The sequence below is a fragment of the Echeneis naucrates genome, chromosome 22, assembly GCF_900963305.1.
Source record: "Echeneis naucrates chromosome 22, fEcheNa1.1, whole genome shotgun sequence".
NCBI classification, from domain to species: domain Eukaryota; kingdom Metazoa; phylum Chordata; class Actinopteri; order Carangiformes; family Echeneidae; genus Echeneis; species Echeneis naucrates.
In genome coordinates, this window is record NC_042532.1 from 19892359 (window position 1) to 19909399 (window position 17041).

General features: G+C 42.0%; 1 protein-coding gene across 3 annotated transcripts; it reads right to left on the bottom strand.

Annotated features, from left to right (window-relative positions):
- Positions 1-2115: 2115 nt before the first annotated feature.
- letm1 (leucine zipper-EF-hand containing transmembrane protein 1) lies at positions 2116-17041 on the bottom strand. Of its 3 annotated transcripts, XM_029493697.1 has the most exons (15): positions 16676-17041; positions 12585-12642; positions 11655-12144; positions 8825-8968; positions 8212-8349; positions 7726-7929; positions 7388-7507; positions 6923-7054; positions 6656-6814; positions 6445-6558; positions 5188-5322; positions 4921-5114; positions 3580-3612; positions 2825-2981; positions 2116-2476 (listed from the first exon to the last, which is right to left on the bottom strand). In XM_029493697.1, exons 1-15 carry the CDS (start codon positions 16758-16760, stop codon positions 2324-2326), a joined length of 2316 nt encoding a protein of 771 aa, XP_029349557.1. In that variant the 5' UTR covers positions 16761-17041; the 3' UTR covers positions 2116-2323. The 3 variants fall into 3 exon arrangements, with proteins under 3 accessions (XP_029349557.1, XP_029349559.1, XP_029349558.1); XM_029493699.1 differs by lacking the exon at positions 3580-3612 and having other exon boundaries at positions 2825-2963; XM_029493698.1 differs by lacking the exon at positions 3580-3612.

Genomic DNA, 17041 nt, shown 5'->3' on the forward strand with positions numbered 1-17041 from the left:
AACATTTTTAAGTTCATTGTTGGAAAAACAGAAAGCCAAATATTTTCTGTCACCTGGTTCCAAACTTTGAGGTTTTCCTGACTGTCGAAGTTAAATTGGCTGTTTTTTGAAAACACATCGGAGGAGTTGCTTACAATTTATTATCAAAATAAAAGCCAATCAACTTCCTGCTTCATTATAAGATGACTGAGCTGAAGACCGGTTCACGTGTCAGTTTGACAACATTGTACAGTGGCCCCTTCACCTTTGACCCCTCTATGCCTCCAAACAGTGGCAGTGCTGCTCGAGCACAGCGAGGACACAAACACCACCCTCTTCTGCCGAGTGTAATCGAGACGTTGTCACAACGATCCTGCGACGTGTTTACACTGGCTGCTGATTTATGCGGCGCAGACCGTGCCATGTCCCGCCGGAGCGTCTCTAAGCTAAACACAACCCTCCAGCAGCGCTGGCTCTGGCCCATGTATGGGCCGAGTGTTTACCCCGCGCCCATCAGTCTGACCGGTCCCAGACCGAGCAGAGCCCTCGCCCCGTCAGGCGGTGCTGAGTCTGAACCGGGAAGATGAGCCAGCTCTCCATCATCCCCATGTAGACAGTGGAATCTGGGAACAGATTAAACGGAGCGTCGTCCACTCAGCGTTATCTAAAGTGCCACTCTGTCATCTGTGTTTACACCTGAGCTCCTCTCTGGTTACTGTGGAGGAATAACAGAGGGCTGGCTGAGACCGCAGGCCGAGTCAGTCCAGTTCAGCAGACTGAGGCGGATCAAATGTTTGTAGGCGGTTTGCACCAGAAGCGGCACGACAAACATTTCCCTCAAGACTGCAATACCCGACCTCCTTCAGAATAAAGTCGACTGCAGGGATCAGAGAAGGTGTCAAGAATTTATGATTTTTTAATTTAGTTCAATTATCAAGTTATTTTACAATCACAGCTGTCAGTACAGTTTCTTCAACTCATCAACATCAGATTTGATATATCATTAATATTATGCTGAACGTGCAGCAGGATTTGGGCATTTTTCTTTTCAATTTAAAGTATACGTATTTACATTAACAAATCAATTATGAGCAAAATAATCATCATGATTTTAATAGTAGTTAAAGTAGAAGAGTCCAGCTGCAGAGTGGCCTGCAGTGTGAACACAGTGTTGAAGATCTGAGTCTGATTTTATCTCTAATAGCTTCCTCATGAGGAAAACGCACATTCAGGGCGACACCAAGCGTAAAGGCTATCAGAGCGGTGCTTCTGCTCTTCAGCAATACACAATACTATTTAAATCTATAACTTCGGCTTCACGAGAAGGCCGCTTTGCATTTAACCTCTGAAGGTTGTTGCACCAGTTGCGCACAAAAAGCTGCGTTCGCACTCAGATGACCTCCAGACAACTGAAAACTGTTTCCTGAAACAGAAACTGGTAAAAACAATAAACTCTATCACGAGGGACGGCGACCGATGACTAATATTTGGTTGGTGGGCTGTTTTTATTGTCGTAAATAACACTTTATAGGAATAATCCAAAACCTGTTTTTAAATGTGACTTAGTCTGATTAAGTGAGACACAAATACAAAGGATTAATAAATACAGCGTGAAAAAAAACAACCCCCTAAACTGGGAATTCTATACTGTTCAATGCACGTTGCACAGTTCTTTCCTTTATAATTTGATGCCTTTGGTTGCAGCCACCATTTAAACATCCTAACTAGCATTAAGCCTCCTGTTCAGGTACAAATCAAACATAACGTCAACTTGGGAGAACAAAATCGAACAGAAACAGAAACAGATGGAATGACAGTGATGATGGTGTTTTGTTTTGGGTTTTTTTTTCTGTGCAAAGTTCAGAAATGATCTCTCATTTCTCTGAGATGAAGACGTGAGTGAAATGAAAGGCAAGACGGTTCACCTCAAACCTTAAATAATTTATCCCCTTGTATATTTTCCAACATTATTTTGGATTGACTGTTTGAATCGGAGAACAACTGCAGCTTTGTGTCATCCTGTTCCCCCATTATCAATAAGCTCTTCAGTAAAATGAAACAAAACCAAATATCAATCTCTGTTACATGACCGGACCTGATGAGCTAAACATGATAGCAATTTAAATGTCTTTTTTGATTTTGTGCATTTTAAAAGGCAATGAGCCTTTTTTTTTTTTTCTCAAGTTTGTCGGAGCTATATTTCTGGTGAAGTTATGTTTGGAGAGGCGGCTGTTACCCTGTGACTCTTCCTCCAGAGTTTTTTGTGACCAGGTACCAGCCAAAAACTTCTCAATATCACCTCTTTCTCCTCAGCTAATGCGCTGCGTCCTTTGTCCATCAGGAGTTAGCTGGTGAGTGTGGCAGCCTGCTCCTTCTCCACCTTCTCTTTGGCCTTTTCCTTCTCCATCAGCTTCTCCTCCTTCTGCAGCATCACCATGATGTCAGCCACCTGAGTGGTGGAGATGTCGATGTCCTCCTTGTCGATCAGTTCCACCACCTGAGGGTGGAGATATTTATTACAGCTAGCTATATTTAAATTAAACTTAAAACTGAAATCACAGTTACTGGTTTTTTTTTGTTTGTTTTTTTAAATCAGTCAAAAATAGTTATAATCAGTGTTAGTTTGCCTCAGTGGGACTGTGTTGGCTTTGTTTTGATCACAATTCACTTTCTGACTTTCTTTTATGAATGGTAAAAGAAAAAAAAAATCTGGGCTCACAAACAAGCCATTGGACTCTCACTGTCCCTTTGATGCTGATTATCTTTGACACAAAGCAAAGAGGTTGGTAATTAAGATGATGCTAACTAAAACATGAATCTGGAAAATTCCGCGCTGTGGACGTACTTTGATGACGTCGTCGATGTCGATCTTGCCGTCCTTGTTGTCATCGAGCGCCTCGGCGATGCTCTGCAGTTTGTGTTCAGGAATGTTCTGGATCTGCCGCATGACGCTGATCAGCTCGTCGATGCTGATGAGGTTCTCCCTGAAGGTGTAGAACAGACTGTATACAGGAAACGGTTACAAAGTTTGACCGCACGTAAAATGTGGTGGAGAAAGTCTGAGGTCAGCGGGCTGCATTCAAGGTCCCCAGATCACACCAATTCAACTGCTTTCAGAGTTTCACTCTTTTTAAATTTGGGCCAAATGGTTCAATCATGCTGAAACGCGGTGCAGCACAATTCACACTTTGACTGATTTACATTCAAAGCTGCTCTGGGCATCTTTAAATAGAATGACGAAGAAGTTAGTCTGTTATTATGGGTGCAATTTTCACAGAAATGTTATCTGGTAGATTTAGAAATCAGAATCCTGTTGATTTAACCTCTGACAAACACCAAATAGAGTCAGCATCAATTCACATCATGCATTTAAAAAAGTCAGATCTTTTTGTATTTGAGGTTATTTCTTTCATCAAGGGATGAAAACAGTGCAGTGAATCTGGAGCACAGCACTCAGGGCAGTGTGAAAGGAATAATGGAGGCCATGGATAAGGCGAAGCAATGACTGATCTTTTTTGTAGCAGCTGATGGTCAACAATTATAATGCAGGATTAACATCAGGCAAGCAAGCAAATGGCGGTTTACCACAGTGTGTCTTACCTTGAAGCATCACTAGCTTTAGTAAAGAATAATCTGTAAAATTTGGATACAATAAGAAGCTGGATTTGGTTTTAACACGTCAATTAAAACAATTTGTGTTCATTGGTATATAATTTTTTTTTTCTTTTCTGGGGAGACCTTTTGTCCCTTGTTTGATCTCCACCAACATTTTACAATTAAAGTAATGATGATGAAGATGGAGATGAAGATAATGATAAGGAGGATGACTATTTGGAAAAATAAAGGAACTTTTAGAAAATCAAAGCACATACAATTAGAAATAAAAAAAAAAGCTTCATGTCATGGAGAGTTGAGGTAAAAGATTCATAGGCAACATTTCGAGATCTATCTGCAGACGACCTAATTACGTTGTTCCTGAAGTGAACATCACACATCATCAAAATGTGGCCTTTGTATCATTCACCTTCCAAAGCTTCACTGACACAAACACACAGCCTGAGAAATGGAGCGAAAGCCACAATAGAGAAAAAGCTTCCTATACACAATCATATGACATTTCCATATAAGAATCACACTGACATAAAAGATTATATATGAAATCTATTAAAACAGAAACAAATTCATAAATTTTAATTTATGTCTCGCGCACACAAATATGGATGGACGTATGATTATATTATGTTCACCGTGTGAGACTAAATCTGGGGGAAGTAAAAAATGTTTTAAGGTAATGAGGACTTAATTGGACAAAGGTTTGCTGAGGCTGAGAAATAATTAGTGTTTTCTAACAACCCCCCAGCCTCTGCCCGACCACTGGGTAAGCAGCTTTTTTAATTAAATACTGCACCTCTTGAGACGCCATTAACAGTACATCTTACTTGCACTCATAGTGCACCATGCTTTTTCCATATAGGCTGCCAGAGACTCAGCAAAGTCACTGTCAAGGACAAAAAAACAGCTGCCATGTGCAGATAACATTTAGAATACAATCTAATTTTGTCCATAATAAGTGGCCTAAAACCATAATTCTATCCACTGATCCCCAAGATTGAATTTTTTATCCATCTGCTGTTGTTTTAATGACCTTCCATGTTTAAATTGGATAGATTTCATTAATTCACATTTCATCGCATTCAGATTTTTTCATATATGTAAAAACTTTGTTTTAGATAATTCATATATGTTATAAACTTTTATCATCACGTGTCCAGAGGATGTGTGCATGTGAAACCTTTCCTTCCAAAGGTGAGGGGATTAGAAAGTATCTTAACTATATTGCGTCAACGAACTGATCATCAGGTCTTTGCTTCATCTGCTCTGGCATTATTATATATATATATATGAACTCAGCTTCAGGAAGACGACATGTTCCGCTCTTACCCAACAGGTGGTATGGTTCCAGTGTCCATCTGCCCGTCCAGGATGACCTTGTCCTTCTCCAGCTCCAGGATGATCTTGTCGATGCGCCCAATCATGCGGTTCACCCTCTTGGACAGACGCTTGCTCGCCTTGGACTCCTCCACTGTCTTCTCCTGGCCGCTCTTGGAGAGCTCCTTCTTTATTTCCTCCAGATCCTGAAGGATTAAATACATAACGTAAGATCACGTTTAACGCATCCCGACGGTGGTTACTGTCGGAAACGGGCACCTCGTTGTATTCTTGGACGTCGTCCTTCAGTTCTTCCAGCTCCTCCTTCTCCAGAGTCAACAGCTTCTTCTGCTCCTTCAGCTTTGAGCAGGCATCACTCAGCATGTCAATCTCTTCCTTGGTGATTTCCTCACCCTGAAACACGAAAACACAACTGAGGATATTTTCTCCAAATAATTTGATTATCCACTGCCGGGATAAAAATGTCTGTCCCTTTAGACAACAGATTCGATTAAAACAGCTTTAAACAGAGCAGCTTATGGTCATATTTTCACCTTCAAAATGGATGTACGTCTCTTTACAAACGCACAAAATGGGTAAAAGTGGGGAGCTAGAGAGGTTGTTATGCCACATAACCCAACAACATATTACCACAAGATGGAGGGAACGCTGTGGAGCTATAAAGGGAAGGAAAAAGGTTTAGTTTGGCCTTGGAGGATAGACAAGGAATAAAAGAGGAGAAATCTGATAAGATGTGGGTTAAAGAAAGTTTGCAAAAGATATTTAGCATATGTTTGGTTTGTCCACATTGGAGGTTTTTCATTCTACGAACAAGGAGCCCTTATTTTAAGTTCCCAGTTGTTCTAACTTGTCTGCTTTTAATCTCACTTCACAACACACAAAGCTGATTACGAGCGTCTGTGGTTCGGCGTTTACTTCATTTTCTCTCATTTTCTGTCAACATCCACCTCATCATCCCCACAAATCCTTGTTTTTGCACTGTTTTTCCCTGCAGTTTAGATTAAATGTTGGGATGAAATGAATGAACAGCGGTCAAAAAAAGAAAAGCAAAACAAATGTGGGCAAACACTCTTTAACCCACATCTGGATCTGTTCCGAGACAGAAGGGATGGTGTGTGCTGGGGAGAACTGGAGTGGATGTGATGGTGGTTGTTTGGGAGGAAACACCTAAAAAACCTAACCTGGTAGCGCAGGAAAATCTGCCACTGTTCAAACTGTGAAGTCCAGAAGACAGAAGTGATGAAATAAAAAGGTGGCAGCGGGTGAGCAATAAATACAGGCCTGAATAAAAGAAAGTCACTGATTAAATCCCTTAAAGATATATAATCTTTATTAATTTGAGGGATTTGGGAGTTTTAAGTGAGGAAAAAACATTAAAGACAGCACTTGTACGCGATGCTAAAAGCAGCATAAGAGGAACAATTGTTTGTTGTTTTGGCTGTTTTTTAAGACGCTGATACTAAAATTTAGCAGTAAATAACTGAGATAATATTAAAAAGTTTCAACAAGCGTTACCTTCAGCCCGTCGATGACGGGTGCTGTGTCCCTCAGTATCTCTGAAGCCTGGTCAGCGCTGGTTGTTGCCTTGCTCAGCTTCACCCTCTCAGCTTCCAGCTCCAACTCGCCCTCCTGCAGACGAGTGTGGTGGGCCCATTGATCAATCAAACAGGATTGCACAGAATAAGAAAAGTCAACGAAAGTATTAGAACAAACAAAGCAGCTTTACCCTGGCGACCTTCTCTGCAGCGTCAGCCAACCGCTCCATCTCACGGTCCTCGTTATCCTTGCGTATGGCCGCCTCCTCCTGCAGCATCGTCTCCAGCTTGGTCTTATTGTCCACTTTGGAGAGCTCCATCTCGGCCGCCATCAACTGGGCCTCCTTCGCCTGTGGAGGAGGAGGGAGCAGAGCAGAAACTGTATGACAGCTTGGAGACGTATTCCCAAGGGTTTTTTTTTTTTTTGCTCTACTTTAAGCTCTGGCCTGTGCACATACCACCATCTCAGGTAGCGTCTGCAGCGTGGTCTTCAGCTGGTCAGCAGGAGAAAGGGTGTCGGGGAGGTACATGGCCCGAGACAGCAGCAGCAGAGAGGTGGGGATCTGCTGGTTCAGATGCAGCTCCAACCACTACACACAACACACAGAGGACACATGTTTCAGACACTTTCACCTGTCAAGGAGAAGTTTGGGCTTCAGATGCTGAAATTATTTTGTCCATATTGTGAATGGTTTTATTTTGTAAAGCCTGAAAATTGTTGAATTTTCACTCAACTGAACTTATTGCAATTGATGCCATGTCCCAGAAAACATTCAAATAACTAAAGCACAACAAAAATGTACCACAAAATCAACAATAATAAACTGACTGTGTCCTGTTAACGAGGGAAAACCGTTCTATGGGTATCAGGTAACCTGTAAGCCCTGAGAACAGCCTCAATCCCTGGTCGTCGTCGTTGTTACCTGACTGAGTTGCTCTCTCAGTCGCTCCTCTGTGACTCCAAGAGATCTCATCCCTCTGACACGACAGGCTGCCTGCACCTCGTTGACGTTCAGACTGGCCACTCCCTCCTCTGCTATCAGCTGGATAATCAGAACACAGCCGTTTTTACAAAAAAAAAAACAAAAAAACAAACCATTTATTATTGGTTTGATTATTTCATTTACTTTCAAAGCTGTACTCAGGAAGACAGTTGGATTCAGTTCCTTCACCACAGCCGATAAACATTCCCAAATCTTTCTGTCTAATTATAAGAGGAAATGTAGTAGGTCACAGAAGAAACTGATGACGGGCTTTGTACCTTGTCATCTGCCCGGATGGCCCTCAGCTTCATGATGAGCTGGAAGCGGAGGAAGTTGTTGGTCCCGATGGACTGGAGCTCCAGGAGGCGGCAGAGAGCCACCAGCTGAGGCCGAGTCAGGTTGTCCAGCGTCAGCTCATCCTCAAACAGTTTGGAGAATTTTATGATCTGCTCATTGCTGGGACGTTCCCCAGAGTCCCGGATCTAGAGAGACAAAGAAGTTACAACCCCTAAATGGTTGGTGTTAATGACAGAGGGCTGCTCAAAGTCTTAAAATTCTAAAATCAAATCAAGACGTGAGATTTCAACATAGTTCTAATTGAGCTCTAAACATTTTCTTTATTATCTAAACTCTGGTGTCAAAGGGTTTAAAATTCCACCATTTTGACCAGAACCAGAAACAGTTCATTGCTTCCAGCAGCAGAGGGCAGTACTGGGCTTGTGTTTCCCTCTTTGGAGCTTCCTGGTCTGAGCGCTGACACCAACCTTCTGGAAGAAGGTGGAGAACTCCTCGGTCACGTTGCCCTGAGCGGCCTTGTTCCTCAGAGCGATTTCCTCAATTGTGTCTTGCAAGAACTTGGCCATCTCCAGTTTGACCCTAAGCTCCTTTTTCAACCTCTCCTCCTAAAAAAAGAAAAGACAGCTCATTAATTAAATGCGGTATTAAAATAGACATTCTTCATTATAGCTGGAATGAATGAGAAGTTGATGAGCACCATTAGCTGTGTAATGAAATTAAATCAAATATAGAAAATACATCAGTAATCTATTATCAACGCTGATTGTGTCTGATGGTGAAAGTGACACTGATGAAGACAATAGCCAGAAAGTCATAATTAATTTGACATTGTTTATTTTCACAGCATAATTATGGGCACTGCTAAAGACAAACAATGTGGACCAACAAGTCAGGGATCCTGTTATGATCTGGATTAGCCAGTAATCTGGATTAACTCTTGTCAGGATGAGGCAACGCTCATTCTGGGTGAAAGTTCATGTGATAACGCGGATTCAAATTTATATCCTAGAATACCTATAAATTGTCACTAATTCTGCAATCTGGGAGACACTGTTTGTGATACTGTCCAGCTTTCCTTACCTTCTTCGACTGTGTCTCGAAGGTGGATGGCAGCATGTTGGGGAAGAGTTTCAGGGCAATCGGAAGCAGGAACTCCATGAAAGGGACGATGATGAAGACCAGGAAGGGGAGAAGTCTGAAGACGTCTGCACATGTTCTAAGAAACTGAGGGAGAAAGAAATGGGCATGAAGACTAGACAGGGCCGTGCAAGTCTGTTCACTGTACTGGGATGAAGGGGGAATTATGAGGCAAATGGTTAAAAGGAAAAAAATAATTCAGAGCATGATAATTAACAGTTAATCTATTTCAAGTGCCTGAATATATAGATATTTTTTCTGAACCAAAATTTAAAAACTAAAATATAAAATTAGAACAAGTCACTTAAAAACACCACCTATCTGTGTACACTCCTGGAACAAGATAACATGACGGCATCTTTGAATACAATAAGTTCTGACAATGGCAGTCATGAGGCCAGTGTCCACTTTTGACCATTAAAGTCAGCGTCTTCGATGTTTTCCACTTATTTCCACCAGGCCTCCAGCAGAGAGCAGCACTGAGAGAAAAGTCCACTGTGAAAACCTGTGAAAAGCGTTTACCCCATCTTCCTTTGTCTCTTGGTACAACAGCAGTCAGTCAGCACTTTTAACCCTGAGGCCATACATCCCCAGAGCAACAGAAGCCTCCTAATTCACTGTTGCATTATTTGTATGGAGCCGCGGACCAAAGTGAACATTCAGCCTCACAAGGCTCAGGAACTGCCCACTTCAGCCAACAGGAAGGGCATTTGTTTGACAGAAACGTGGACAATCCTCAGGGTACAGAAGTACCAGGCAGACACCAGTCTAGGTCATTGTACAGCTGTCCAACTGTGGATCAGTCCTGGGACACAATCCCAAACCGGCCATCTACAGAAACGGCCCCGAGGGGAGAAGGCCAGAACACGAGTCCTTCTCTCGCTGCCTTTCCACCTGCATGTCAGTAGACCAGTAGGGTGAAGGATTTAGGCCAGCCTGAGTGAAAAGGCCTTTGTCCACAGGCCCATTGACATGTATATCATCTCCCAGAGTTCCACATCAAAGGAGGGTGGAGGTTGGGGCGCGACAGATTAAAATGGAAGGAGCCTTAAATGGAGGCCTGAGTATTGTAAGTGAATATGAAAGGAGGAGATTAAGGAGGCAAAGCCAGTCCAGGTTGGATGAATGGGGTGTGGATGGTTTCAGGACACGCACTCTGAGGGAGTCAGCTGCATTTGAAAAGGTGCAGATGGGATGGCGGTATGGGTTTAATGGTGGATGGGGGGCTGCTATTAGCACAGCAGTCAGGCTTCATCTCACCCCAGTTAGTTTATCATAAGCACACAGAGGCTGCAACATGCTGGATCTATTGGAAATAAATTCATTTTTTTTTCTTTCACTGGAATTGGGACGATGCACCACAGTGTCTTATTTTCAGTTAATGCACATATTACAGATTCATGTATGGACAAACATAAGTGGTGTTATTATTCATTTTAGCTAATCCTGTATCTGAAGTGATTTAGATAAATAATAAATAGTTACATCACATCACATCCCAAATCAAGATCTGACAGCTCATTTCACCCAAGTGTGCAAAGGTCCTGGTGGACGCAACCTTCATTTTGAACATTTTTCCATCTTCATCTTGGAAAAGAGCTACTGAATGTTGTACTTGGACCAGTAACTTGGCCTCAGTACAAGATTCTCAGACAAGGGCAGCATCAGTCGGGTGATCCAGTCTCTCAATACTTCAAACCAGTAAGTGGAACATTAACAGCTCACCAGTCATGTCTGTAACAGTAAAACCTGAGCTGACCTGATCACCTTCTCTGAAATGACACTTGAGTGCCAGCAGCCGTGTCAGATTACTTCAGCTTTTCTGAACCTCGGACACCCGGATGCCAAGAATTCTGAACTACCACATTATTTTAAAGAATATGAGAAGAGCCTGCCCTTTAAACAGTTTTTACTACTTCACGGCTTGTTTCTTGTTTATTCTGCATCTGGTTTAAAGTAGTGATTGTAAAACTTCTGTGTATTCACATGAGTGAATGATACGGTTACATCATCAGTTAAAACTTTATTTAACCGGGAGCTGTTTCACTATTTCAACACGTCGCAGCCAAGTGATTTTATTACATTCTAACAAATGTTTCATCACACAGCTGCACCGTCATCACTGCCATCATCATTAGTGGCCATAAACTTTTTAGGAAAAGTAACATAAACTTTGTAAAAAGAGTAAATGTCAAGCAAAGCTAACGTTAAATGATGTTCTGCCATCAAAGCCGCAGCACGTAAAAGCTTTTACCTAAAGAGCTTTAATCAAGCAGCCCAATGTGCTGAGCGCCTGGTGAGTAAAAACTCAGCGTGCAGCCAATTTCTATAATTGATCCCATTAGGATCCCAGAAGCTGTGGATTAAACGTTCACAGAACAAGATGTCTGGGCTTCAATCCTCATTCAGTCTTCAGTGATCTAGTTTTCTGCTGCGTAAATTCTGAGTCAGAGCGGAAAATCGGCTTCTATGGAAACAGTGACTGACGGGGTTAGTTGTCCCATAACTATTTCTGCTCAAATGCAATTGTCTATAATTCAGCTCTGAATACAGAGAATGAATGCATTTTTCAAGTATGGCCAATATAAACCAGTAATTCCAGTTTCCTAAGACGCACACCGACGAGTTATCGTTGCTAGACCTGTAGACAGAACAGTGCACTACAAGAAAAAGCATGCTACACAAACACATGACCAACTCCACATGTGTGGGATTGTGTGACAGATTTGGTGTCTATGGAAGTACATATGTATTTCCTCCCTGCAGGACTCACCTGTCTCCTCTCGCGTCGGGATAGGGGGTGTCCGTTCAGCACCCTCCACAGCATTCGCCCAGCAATGGTGGTATCGATCCACAGCAGTCGGAAGCCGTGGTAGTAGTGCTTGATTTCATCTACAACTCGCTGCCGTAGCGTCCGCCTCACAGGTTCTGCATCGAGCGTTGGACTGTACACCGGACCTCCTTCCTCCAGTTTCTTCTTGTCCTTTAATGAACGTAGCGACTTCTCCACCTTCGAGTCGTCCCACCTCCCTCTTGAAGTGTGTATCCACCTGACGCCACAGATGTCCTGCGGCCGTGCTATCGTCCACCGGGCCCCCGATGTGATCGCAGGGTACGGTGAAGCGGAGGCCCCCAACACAAAAGCACAGTAGAGCCTTTGTGAGTCCGGACCCTGGAAGGGGCCCACATGTCCATCTGACAGGGGGAGTGAAGGACCAAATGAAGAGCACTGGGCCAGACTGCCAAGTCGGAGTCCATCAAGCCTGAGGACACAAGATGAGGAGCTTACGAATACAATATGATATATTGATTAACCAAAACTATATAAAGAATGTGACTCTGCGAAAAGCTACAAGCTGTACAACAAAGATATAAAGCTATTCCTAAGTGTGTGTGGAAGAAAGAGTTCTCAAAGTTTAAGGACGTGAAATCTCATTAAACTTTTAATGATAAGAGAAATCAGTTAGGATATAGAACTTTCAATAAACTTTGTGTGTGGTTTCTACTATAAAAGCAGGAACCAAGAAACCACAAAGTTGAAAGTATTTTAAAAGTGTTTAAGTCATTACAAAACACAGGGCCTTTTGGTTTGATGTGAGAGCTCCAAACAGAAAACCTCAGAGAGCACTTGTAAAACTACACGGAAATGGTTTTAAGTCCTTTAAGCCATTTTTGGTTTAATCCTAGCTCTTAATTATCTTACTTTTGACTGGAGAGTCTGAAGGCTGTGCAGTTGAAACAGGCACCATCTTGTAGTTTCCCTGAAAGAATGAGGAAGAAAAAAAAAAAAAAAACAAACAAAACAAATCAAAAAACCATGAACAGCTGTATTATGATAAGCCACTAAGTCACATAAAAATATACCTGTATGCATGTGTGCTTAGATATAGAAATATATTCATTGGGAGGTAGGGTGGGGAGCTTATTCTGGGCTTTCAGGAATTGCTGCTGATGAGTGAGGGAGCAGATCATACAGCAGTAGCTATGTACAGATGGTGCCTGGGCTCAACTTAATGCCCAACAGAGCTATGACACCATGAAAAACACCCGCTGGTTATGCAATAATGACATGAAGGGAAGTTACACACACAGTTACACTGGTGTCTTATGCAACAGTCAATGGAGAGGTACATGTGCCTGCTGAGATCTTGAACAGGCCTTTGGACTATATTTCAGGCTTTGCTAACTCGACTAACACCACCTGAATTCAGTTCAGCTCAAAATACACCAACAATCACTTTAAAGAAGGTTCTCAGACTAAAATGAGTCAAGTCCAGAGATTATTTTTATATATTAAATAGATTGTTTTTGTGTAAATATTGTCACACTGATCTGGGTGGTTATTATATTGAGACCGTCAGTGAGGCCCAGAGTGGGGTAGTCATCTCCCCGAGGCTGCTATCAGAAGTTCAGAAGTTCAGAAGTGTGTGTTAGAAAGGGGCGGAGTTGTGAGACCCTTTAAACCAATCATATGAGAGCAGATGGCTTGACCACACCCTTTCACTGGTTCTCACATGGCCTGCTGGAGTGAATCCAGTAAGGCCTGGTTGATCATGACAGGACGGAGAGTGTACTGGAACAGAGTCACCTTTGTGGCTGAGTGGCCAACTGTTGCACTGTTACACAAAGAAAACCCTGGAAATACAGTAGATTATCTAACAGTACGCTGCCGGCCTGGGCTGCCAGGGTTTTATTCCTCTGGAGTTTCAACACTTTTGGTTTCACATGTAATTATTTTTCAGTCCAACATTTGTTACATTAGTGAGTTCATTTTCTAAACCAAGAGGCATAATTATTATTTTCTTTCTCATCTGAGCTTATAGATGTATAAAGTGCGGAGCTGTGCTCATGTGTTTCTTAAATACAGAGATGCATCCTTGTGATGAAATACTTGGATTGCATAGTAGAACCTTAGACATATAGACACCTGTTGTTGCAGGCTTATTTTGCTTTTAATTACTTAATTTCCATTTCTATGGTTTCTATGGTATCGGGTTACTGTGCTCCACAGGCATGCATAAAACCAAAACTTATCCTTCTCTGTCCTCACAGCGATTTCAGTGAATTAAAAGCTTTCAGCCACTTATTGTAAGTAAACCATTTCTTTCAGGCTTGGTGACCTACAAATGTTGCCATAGTTGCTTAATTATATGTTTCCATGCACTTGGGAAATCCTCCAACCAGGAATACAAAGACAATGTGCATTAGCATTAGCAGCAGCTAAGGCCTCTCTACTGAACCTACTGCGGTCATATGTTTCTACTACAGAAAACCCATTTGTTAACTAATGCACACTGTTTATGTGTCTTTAGTTCATTAAAAATAATTATTTTACAGCAACAATTTGGCCTTGACCTGAAGTAAACTCAGTCTGGTTCTGGAAAGTCATTAGTAGGTCTTGCCCTGACCTGCCCTTTCTGACTCTCAGCCTGCAGGTGTCAGGCCATTAAGTGCTTGAACAGTGTAATAAAACTTGCTTATACACTCTGTAAGCCTCTGGTCTTCCTTTTTCCATATGTGTTTCGCTCAAAAGCAAGCCAAACATAGTGTTTTTCAATTTACTTCAACATTCAACAATATAATTAAAGCATCTTATGTTTGCTTGTGAGTTTCCATCTGTATGTTTAACTGAAACGGAAAGGAGAGGACAGCTGGTTAGGCTTTATAATTGGTTTATCAACTGGGGGCCTCCTGTCACAGATGTTTCTTTACATTAGGTCCAGGGCAGCAAACAGAACAGTCCACTGCTCCCTGTGAAGATGTTCATTTTACTGTATCTATTATCCTTCAAGTATTTGTGTAATCTGCAGAGGCCACATGTAGCCAAACTGTAGCCTTGAAATAAAAGTGAGAGACTCACAACAAGCTTGTTTAGGGGACACACAATATTAAATGCAGACATTGCTTCACTTTGTAATGCCTGGCCTGCTGAGTATGGAGTCCTGGAGGCTTGTTAGTGTAAGGTATCTCCTTTCACTGTACTTATTTTTGGGTCATTACCCTGGACAAACACTCTCAAGCACACTGAACATTAGAGCCAACCGAGACTCACATTTCCACGCATGTCAGTGGGAAATGACCGTAAATGACAACAGCCTCAGCTGGACAAACTCCAGAAAACATGTAAACACTCCAGTATTTACATACACTCCTCCATATGCTGTTCCAGATGTCCCCTTATGCTCCACCACTGCCCTATCACTTGTGCACATGTGGCATCATTTCATTGCAAATCAAACATTACTGTTTCTCTCATGGTTTACTGACGAAATGTTAGATAATGCTCTAATATTTGCTACACCTAACTTTACAGCCCCTCTTTCATGACTGCAACTCCTCCACTTTGCAGAAACAGCCCAGCGGTCAATTTTCAGCAGCTTGGTCACAATGGTTATAAAGATTTGTTTTTATTTACCTTGTTTATTCAGATGTATTGCAACTGTGAGCTTTGTAAATCAAAGGTAGAGCCATGATTGTTAAAATTTCACTGATGTTTGTGTCATGATCACTACAAGGACTTGAATCAATGCCCATCATATAATAGGAATGGAATAGTGCGCATGTCAGTAAACACGTGTTGGGAAAATGAAGCACAGTTAATCTCAAGTAGAGGCGCTGACTTTCTTCATGGAAACTGCAAATTGTCTGATGATCTGGACCTAAAGCCAATAGTGGTTTCAGTCTGTCCACTGCAGACCTCTCATCTATTTATAAGCACTGCTTGCATGCACCATGTAATTGCATCTGCAGTCATTACTAATTTCTAAAATCCAAATCACAAACAGTCTGCGACACATCTAAAAACTAAACAGTGAAAAAACAAAGCACCATATCACCATAACATCTATACTGGTTACACAACATATAACCTCCAAGGTTTCTCAAGACACGTGCATGTAGGGATAGGGCATGAAAGAGTTGGTCTGGAGCCAAACTCAGTCAGACCAACCAGTCAATGGAGGGACAAATTTAAACAAGGACATTTTCTTAACTAGATGACATTTGGTCAGTCGTTAAAACAGTTGATTATTTCTAGTTGATTATTCTACCAAATGAATAGTTATCGGTGCTCTGGTGAAAGATTACAGTGAGACATTCACTGCACATAAACCTGAACTGAAAGTGAAATGTCATCAGTGTCCCAGCTTAGGAAAAAGCCCCTTCTCTCGGTCGTCATCATCACCACTCCTGTGGTTCAGGATTTCACAACCTTGCTCAAACATTTAACTGTACAACTAGCTGGATGAACACAGAGATAGCAGCACACTATGGAACCAGACGTCGCCTCTTTTGCATTAAGTCCTATTTATTCACAACATTTCTTGCTTGGGTTAGAAGATGGTTTGGAGGCAGAATCAGTCTGCCACGGTAACGAGCATCCTGAAAGAGGGGGGCGCTCTTTAGTCAGAACAGAACCCGGGTTGTCCTGACATAACCTGGATCCCAGATCAGGGCTTTTACTGCTTATTTAATTCTCATCAAGAGCAAGGTGTGGTGGCTTGAGGTCACAACCCTTTACCTGCAATATCAGCAATGCTGCAAGATGGTTACTGATACGTAATACACGTGAATGAATGACAGAGTATTTAAAGCGATATAAGCCATTATCTGCTAACACATTCAGTTATCCACCAGATTCCTTAAAACCCAAGCAGGGCCGAACCAGAACCACCAGCCCATGTGAACTACACGACTGTCACAGATGCTAACGCAAACCAAGAAGCTAAGTTAGCTTAATTTCGCCGAACACAAACACAGAATACATTCAGTAACACACAAAGAAAGCAACGTTACCTTTTCCTTTCCGGAATTCGTTCTTTAGAGATCGGGACGTTTTCATCAAAGGTGCCCGGGACCTCGTAAACAGGATTAACGCCATGCGGAGGTTTTTGTTTTTTTATTTCTGCAATAACTCGCTGCTTGTAATAGTTAGAGTAAACTTACAAGCTAGCTAGCAGCTTTAGCTAGCCGTGCGTTCGTTCAACACGTCTAAAAAACGAAAACGACCGAAGAAAAAAATGTTTAAAAACGGCGTAAAAGAAAGTTTTGATCCCTTTTTTGTTCTGTTAACAGACTACGACGCATGTACTATAACAGGACATGTAGAAATGTGGCTCCATGTCATGTCATGCCCTTCCCTGCTCCGCCGATGACAGTTAG

Bases quoted from the DNA above. Each gene is read 5' to 3' on its own strand.
- letm1 (XM_029493697.1), bottom strand. From the start codon at position 16,760: ATGGCGTTAATCCTGTTTACGAGGTCCCGGGCACCTTTGATGAAAACG. The intron at 12,643-16,675 runs GTAACGTTGCTT...TCATTCTTTCAG, and splicing joins CGAATTCCGGAAAGGAAAAG to GGAAACTACAAGATGGTGCC. The intron at 7,508-7,725 runs GTACAAAGCCCG...CTGATTATCCAG, and splicing joins CCATCCGGGCAGATGACAAG to CTGATAGCAGAGGAGGGAGT.